This window comes from Bidens hawaiensis, unplaced genomic scaffold (genome assembly GCF_021521415.1).
Source record: "Bidens hawaiensis isolate Kalapana, Puna unplaced genomic scaffold, B.hawaiensis_p1.1 tig00010164_1, whole genome shotgun sequence".
NCBI lineage: Eukaryota > Viridiplantae > Streptophyta > Magnoliopsida > Asterales > Asteraceae > Bidens > Bidens hawaiensis.
In genome coordinates, this window is record NW_027491770.1 from 74,589 (window position 1) to 82,610 (window position 8,022).

The window sequence follows — 8,022 nt, forward strand, 5'->3', positions numbered from 1 at the left end:
TGGCTATGTGCTTGGGTCCGTCTAGTTTGGGCTTAATGAGCCCATTATTCAGGCCCAAATCTCTCTATTTAAAGAGGGTCAAAATCAGATCTCATCTATTAGCTTATGGAACAATAAAATAATCTCTAGGTAACCTTCACATAATGGGCCTAAAAACTAGGCTAAATTATAATGTGCCTAAAAACTTTAAATGAGTGCGCAAAAAACTCGAACCCGGAACCGGACCCGAAAAAAAAAACCTGAAACCGGACCTGAAAAAAATACCCGGAACCGATTTTTCTTATACCCAGGCTTTTAATACCCGAACCCGTACCCGACCCTACCCGTAGGGTACGGATAGGGTATGCATTTTAGTACCAATACCCGTACCCGGAACCGAGCCCAATTTATACCCGGTAATATCCAAAAACCGGAACCGGTTCCATACCCGGAACCGGGTTTTTCAAATACCAAACTATACCCGAAATTACCCAAAAAAATACCTGAAAAATACCTAAAAATACCCCTAAAATTGTAACCACTTAAAAAAAATCCAATCTATACCGGAAAAAAAACCCAAAAATAGGGTTTTTTCAATACCCGGAAAAGGGTATTCAAATACCCGGTTTTAGAATACCCGGTTCTCTACCCGACCTGATGCATAGGGTATGGTTTTTAGAGACAATACCCGGACCCGAACCCGACCCGGATATTACCAATACCCGATTTTTCAATACCCAGTCATACCCGAACCTGGTTCCATACCGAACCCGAGTATTTGAAAAAACCCGATTTGTGCACCTCTAAATATATTAAGGAGCATGAACAAACAAACTTGAACAAAACAATTGAATGTAAAGGCGCATACATAAATGAACTTTATTCAACGAGCGTGAGCGAACGCTTATGAACATACATGGGCGAACTAGACATGTGTTAAAGTCCGGTTTATAAATCGGTTTACCGGTTTTCCTCAAACCGGTTCGGTTTTAAAACCGGTTTGGTAGATCTTAAGAGGAAGCGGTCCTGAAACTGGCGGTTTGGGTCGGTTTGGGTGAAACCGGTTTTAAACCCAAACCGGTTCAGTTCGGTTTGCCTAAAACCGGTCCCAAACCGTTTTTTTTAACAGCTCTAAATGGAACCATGAAATAATCTCTAGGTAACCTTCACATAATCACCCGTTGACTAAAAAGTTGATAAAATTAGAATAAGTTATACACGTAATATTTTTATTTTGAAAACTAGGCTAAATCATAATGGGCCTAAAAACTTTAAATGAATATATTAACGAACATGAACAAACAAACTTGAAACAAATGTAAACCAACAAGCATAATTGAACGTAAAGGCGCAGACATAAATGAATTTGATTGAACGAGCGTGAGCGAACGCTTATGAGCATAAATGGACGAACTAAACATGTGTTCATGTTTATTAATGTTTTAACCAAATGACCAAAAGGTTTTGACAATGTTCATTTGTTAATTCAAACAATTAACGAACTGTTCACTGAATGTTCAGTTCACTTACATGCTTACCCTCTACTTTCAACATACATACAACACCTTAAATGCTTCTGAAATTCTTCTTATTATTCTTCTACTAAAGCACATACAAAAGAAATACTGTTTTGAGTACTTCTTTATGCATTGATAATACACCATATCTCACACAAAATTGATAAACTACAACTAACACTTACTCCTGAACTGCCTCAAAATCTCTGTAAACGTCACAATTCCCACCAAACCATAATCCTTTTTAACAACCCAAGCATAACTAACACGATGAGCAATCATCTGAACCATAACCGCCATCAACGTGTTCCACGGGTTGCAAACAATCGCCTCAGACCGCCTCCCAGGGTAGCTCCGCCCCATGCCGCCATTCCTCCACCCAAACTCCTCATCTGAACTCGAAGACGATGAACAAGACGAATTATTATTGTTATAATAATCATCCATCATATCCAACATGCCAGTCAACTTCCTCTCTTGCAGCCTCGTTTTGACCAAGTTGACTAAATCTTCCGACGGCCCGCTGTAGTCAAGGTACGCCATGAGGTCTCCTGCGGAGAGGGTGGTGATGGCAGCAGCGATGGTTTCATCGCAGCAAGAAAGGGAAAAAGGGGAAATTTCACCTATTAAAGTATCATCTTGGTTAACAACTGCCACTGAAGTTTGGTTTAAATGTGCTTTAATAATTAATTGTAATGCAGATGATGCAGGGTCATCATAATGGATGGTTAATGTTTCTGTGTTGATTATGTTGAGTGATTCGATTGTGAATGTTGGGATTGGCGAGAAGACACCGATTGAGTTTAGGATGAACCGGATAATATCTTCTCGGTTCAGCCAACAGAATTCTTTACCATTGTGAAGTGCAGCGGTGGAGTTCATAGAAGGAGGATTGGTGATTAGGGTTTGTCGCCTTCGGTTATAAGTTGTGATTGTTTGTATAGGTATGACTAGGTTTTGAGCTCCTTCAAGTATGCAATCTATTGCCTCTAACAAGCTGTACAGAGAACACAGAAGATAAAAGCATTGATTAATGTGAACGAAGATTAACACAAACAGCAAATGCAGAGTCGTTAATTTCAACATCTAACTTTTAGTTATATGAGATTCATCAAGCGTTTTAGTTCATTATGCAGTTCATTATGCATTAACTTATATTACATTTTTAACTACTTTAATATATTTTGAGAAAAACATTAAAACAAGCCAAAGCTCAGCTCGAGCTCGTGTCCAGTACACTTAAATAAGCCAAAGCTCGGCTTGAGACCGACCGTGTAGTGTGAAATTCATGCATTGAAGTTCAAAGAAGTTAAAACTTAAAATTACACAAGGCTCGTTAAGGCTTGACGAGCCTAAACTAAAACTATCTTCACATACAAGGCTCAAGCTCGGGCTGGATAACTAAACAAGCTTTATTTGAAGCAGTGAGGCACAACTTGTTTAGAGCTTTTTATCAATCCGATCTCGAGTGGCTCGTCTCGTTTGCACCACTACCTAAAATCAAACCTATATCGTTCTTCTATTCGAGATTAGATAGTGAAAACCTAAAATCCAGACCGATTTTGATGTATACGATTCGGCTTTAGATGAGTTTCAGTTTACCGCATATTTCTAGGTCAAACTGAAATCGGAATCATACAACTTACATATCAATCGGATTCTAATGAGTGTATGAATGATTTAACAATGTGAATCTGAACGGAAACCCTAAACAATTAAATGTTAACAAGAAATCGCAATTGAAACCTCGAATTCTTGGACTTTAATGTATTAATTTCATACCGTATAGCCAAGCTCGAGCCAAGCTTAGGCTCGTTTGTTTGTCTGTGTCTGCGTGTGAAGAGCTTATGGTGAAAAATTTAAAAATCTTGGCGGATTTCAGCGAGATTGAATAAATCAATGAAGCTCTTTTATTTCTTCGTATAGTGGGTTCGAGTCCCATGGATGGCGTTTAAATATTTATTTTTCTTAGCCTTTCTCAAAATAATATATAAAAGTAATATAAAAAGTTTTAAATAATGATCGTCTTGAAAAATGACTCATGAGCCAAGCTTGAGCCTATTCAAGCTAGTTTGCTCGAGCTCGGCTCGTTTATATGATTCGATTTTGATGTATACGATTCAATTTGGATCGGAATAACCTAATTTAGTGATATACATATCACAATCAGTGTACGAAATTGAACCAAAACCCTAAATATTAAGAAAAGTTGACAATTCAAACCTCGAATTGGATTCCAGATGCTTAATTGAACCTTCAACTTTAGGAACCAGATCCATAACCTTTGCTTGAAGAGCTGCTTGAAACGGCCGCACTATATTCTCGTCTTTACAAAGATAAGCAATCACATCAACCATACATATCTTACCAGCACACCGACACGAAACGGCGTCGTTACCGATAACCGAATGATTACAGCTCCATATACTTACATTGACATCACCGGACTTCTTCAGTGCAGCGACGGCGTCGGCGACGGTGGCGGTGGCCGGTAACGGCTTAAGAGGCGGCTTGCCGACGCACAAATCTGCGACTTGTGTGGCAAGGAATTTACGTGCCATTGAAAGAAAGAAAGAAACAAGTCTTTGTGAGGGTGGGTTTTAGATAGAGATATGATATGGTGGGGTTTGATTGGATGGATTCTTATAGTTTCCTATTTATAGGTCTAAGGGTGGATCGTGGATTTTGAAATGTTTGCAAAACACTCCTTCATGTTTGTAACTTGTTACCTTTTACTTTATATGACGCCTCAGGTTTCTCCAAGTTTACATACGACAGGATTTTAGCTATCTCAAGTTATTAGGCGCTAACATCCGACTCAAAAGCCCCTCCCTAGACGGAAACGCCAACATCCTGGTAAAAAACCGCTTTCGACACGAGCTTTGTGTATAAAAGTTGAAGTTGGCTTGTTAGCTGTTTTTTAAGTTTGAGTTTGGTTTAGCACAATTTAACTTTTCTTATTACTGTTTACTTATTTGTATATTTTATTACTTATTTTATTATGTGTGTGTGTGTGTATGCACACAAGCACACATGTGTGTAACTGTCTATTATACATATATAACATAATAATATGTTCTATTTAGTTGTATATATTAAACAGAATTCTAGTTTGTTTATTAAATAAGCTATAATATAGTAATATATGCTTGAGCTTGCTTAACAAACTGATTCTGAATAACTCACCGACTAGCGCCTCATTTACACTCGTAGTTGATAGCATAAAAGATTTTAGGTTCCTTTATTTTGTCAAACTCGATTTTGATATGAGAACCAAACTTAAAAGACCTTTTTTGGGATATAAAAATAACTTTTGAGGGGTGGGGAATGCCTAATGCTAAAAGTTGGGTGGCCATTTTGCAGTATGCTAAGTTGTCTAGAAATTATAGTTGAAAGTCAAATAGCACACCAGTTTGACGCGGAAATCTTAAAAATGGTCATGCCGTGTTTGACCAATATAATAAATTAGTCCCTATTTCTTTACTAATTCTTCTAAAACCAGTGTTTTAAATTCCGGTTTATACCGGCTGGTTGAACCGGTAATATCAGGTTTAGCATATTAGGCTAGTATTTTTGGACAGTTTGCTACAATATCGAACCGGACGTATTTTCTAAAATACCGGTTTAAACCGGCAAAGCAGTTTTAAGCCCGAGAGATTTTTGATAATTTGTGGCCTATATTTTTTAAAAATTACTTTTAACCTAGTGATTAGCATTAAAACGAGTATACTTTTGGATTATTTTTTAAAAAACGAGTAGTGTTGTATTATTTTTTAATTATGGATTAACTTTTGGATTATATTTTCTTATGGAATCATATGTTTTTGAGTTATTTTTTGAGTTAAAGTTGCAATTATATCAAATTACAAGGTAAAATACATAACCCGGTTGAACCTTGGTTGTATCATTTTTAACCCAATCCGGTATGAGTAAAAAACCGATTTTTAAAACATTGTCTAACACTATGTGTTGTGGAAGCGATTTACCGCCGATAATTTACACTCACAGTCACTCATAATCTCTACCTATAATTTGCAAATTCCCCTCACATAATTTTAGGGGATAGGTTGAGAATGCTCTAAAAGCATTCATAATCCGTCCGTCAAATTTAGTAAGTGAGGTTTTTATAATATAGGGAGAGGTTTAGGTTGTTGTTTGGTAGCCTCTTAACAGTCATTAAGAGGCTACCTCTTAATGGTCATAACGGTGCTCCAAAACACAAAACAATGCTTCAATTCAGATATTTGAACTTCCAATTAACAAAAATCAAGTCGTTTGGATCACCGTTTCAAGCTAAGTTTTACATCAATCGATTCGTATACTCTTTCCGATCAAAAGCCCTAAAACATTAGTTTGAAATTTGGAAAAAAGTATATCGCCGTTAAGGCCTTTTTAACGGAGGACCATTGACGGCCAACTTTTTTAAATTTGGGACCACCAATGGTGCTAAAATGAATGGAGATTATTATTGACCAATACTCGTCAATAGGTATTATTAAAATCCAATAAACCTCCAAAATATACATAATCAATTGCATAAATCATGTTGAAACGAGAAGCCGAGAAGGCCATTATGAACTGATTAGAAGTCTGAACTAATATTTTTATTGTTTTCTCTTTCATATTATTACTTTATCATCGAAGCCTTAGAACACTAAAAATGGTTGATAAATAAAATACATAGTTACATGTTTCTAACTGTGTATTGCAAACATGAAACAGAAAAATAAAAAAAAAGTTACAGTTTGTTCAGTTTACAAGGTTGGTTCCAAGTTTCAAACAGAATCATGTAGATATCAAACCGTGAACCAAATCGTATAGATCTCAAACCAATTAAACAACTTGATCAGTTTCAACAGCCGAGCTCGCAGCTTCAAGCAAGCCTTACTTGTTAGATGAGGATCTTGATCATGAATTTCAATGCCATTACGGCATTACCTAACACCTTCAACAGACCACAAATGTCATATATAGTGAGCATTATAAAAAGGTCCTCAAGAGTGCTAACCCTACAGGCCTACACCATAGAACCAATTCTTTTCAATAATTTACATTTTAAATTCTTGTATAGTAACAGAGAGTAAAAATTGAGAAGTACAACAAACAAGGTAAGGACTCAAAAGTATTAAAACAAAATGATTGAACCATTTGTCTTATACCGTGGGACGTGTATATCGCAAATTGACTTGACGTATTGTACTCGACTCTCGCCTAGTCTAGAGGAAATATGACATAGAGGAACATCGAGTGTGTCTAAAAATAAACGATTGACATGATTTGTTTCTAAGTAATTTACATTGAATGACATGATTCAATCAACTGATATGTCATTCACATTGAATGACAGGAAACGAAAGAACACAGGTTCACATTACATATAATATGATGAATCAGTTATACATGGTTTCATTTGTTTCACTCTAGTGCATTTATGGGCCTCATTTAATGAAACCAGTTTCACTTGTGTTCTTGACCAAAAATACGCATTTGAGGGTTTTTAATCCAATGGATTTGATGTTGTTTCAACAATCAAACCAGGCAATTATAATCATATATTCTGACCATTATAAAAGATAAAGAACACACTTTTTGTGGTTAAACTTTAACCGTTTGTTTTTTAGGGGAAAATATCGTTAACCGTTTTTAATGGGTAATCAAGTTTGTATATATTTTTGGTGGATAAATGAATTTGTTACATAATTTTGGTGGGTAATCGTTTATGACTGTTTATAATCGGTCAAAATGGTTAGCATTTATAATTGTCGAAGTGTGTACTTCGTACATCGATTTCAATCTTGTATGCACTTCAAAACACGGACAAATGTTCACAGAAGTTCAAAAACGCTAATTAATCTGTTATTTTTCGTTAAACCATATGTGTTTCATAGTGAGGATGGACTTGTATTCGTTAACGATATTGAATCGAATAATACCCTAAAAACCAGTCTTTATGTTCAATTTCTACTTTCTAAATTTTGTCCCTTTCGAAAGTAAACAAATCTAAAAATGAATAAGTCCAGGAAAGATTAGAGGAAAAAAAAAGGTCCTACCGGGAGTCGAACCCAGGTCGCTGGATTCAAAGTCCAGAGTGCTAACCACTACACCATAGAACCAATTCATACCGGTTGGCTGTTTTCTTAGATCTTAACTCGAGGAGGCAAGCTATTAACGGAATGGACTAATAATAAAGGATCAAAGCAGCTTGAAATCATGGTGCTTTTCTAAAATCAATATAATGTAATACTTTGTAGACAGTATAAAATAATACACTTTTTTAACATATAAATACATACGTTAAAAATGAATGTATATGTCAGATTGTTGAATATCAAAAAAGTGATTCAAATTATGGTTATTTGTTGAGAGATCAAATAGATAACCTACTATGTTTTTCACATATGTTTATTAGAGATTCATTCTGAATTTAAAAATATGTGATTTTTCACTCACTTTTATAGGTGATGTGTGTTCCTCAATGAGAAGATAGTTGATCAAGAGAATGGAGTTCATATACGGGAAGTCAATT

At 35.8% G+C, this 8,022-nt stretch overlaps 1 protein-coding gene and 1 non-coding gene across 2 annotated transcripts; both read right to left on the reverse strand.

Annotated features, from left to right (window-relative positions):
• Positions 1-1,560: 1,560 nt before the first annotated feature.
• On the reverse strand, positions 1,561-4,089 carry LOC143534414 (CBS domain-containing protein CBSX5-like). The gene is made up of 2 exons (XM_077028912.1): positions 3,720-4,089; positions 1,561-2,493 (listed from the first exon to the last, which is right to left on the reverse strand). Exons 1-2 carry the CDS (start codon positions 4,055-4,057, stop codon positions 1,671-1,673), a joined length of 1,161 nt encoding a protein of 386 aa, XP_076885027.1. The 5' UTR covers positions 4,058-4,089; the 3' UTR covers positions 1,561-1,670.
• Positions 4,090-7,537: 3,448 nt separating this feature from the next.
• Positions 7,538-7,609, reverse strand: TRNAQ-UUG (transfer RNA glutamine (anticodon UUG)). Its single transcript has one exon. It is a non-coding gene; the product is annotated as a tRNA-Gln (tRNA).
• Between the last annotated feature and the right edge of the window lie 413 nt (positions 7,610-8,022).

Excerpts from the sequence above, each read along its gene's own strand:
- LOC143534414 (XM_077028912.1), bottom strand. The coding sequence starts at position 4,057 with ATGGCACGTAAATTCCTTGCCACACAAGTCGCAGATTTGTGCGTCGGC. Across the intron at positions 2,494-3,719 it reads CATCTGGAATCCAATTCGAG|CTTGTTAGAGGCAATAGATT; the intron begins GTTTGAATTGTC and ends TTCTCTGTACAG.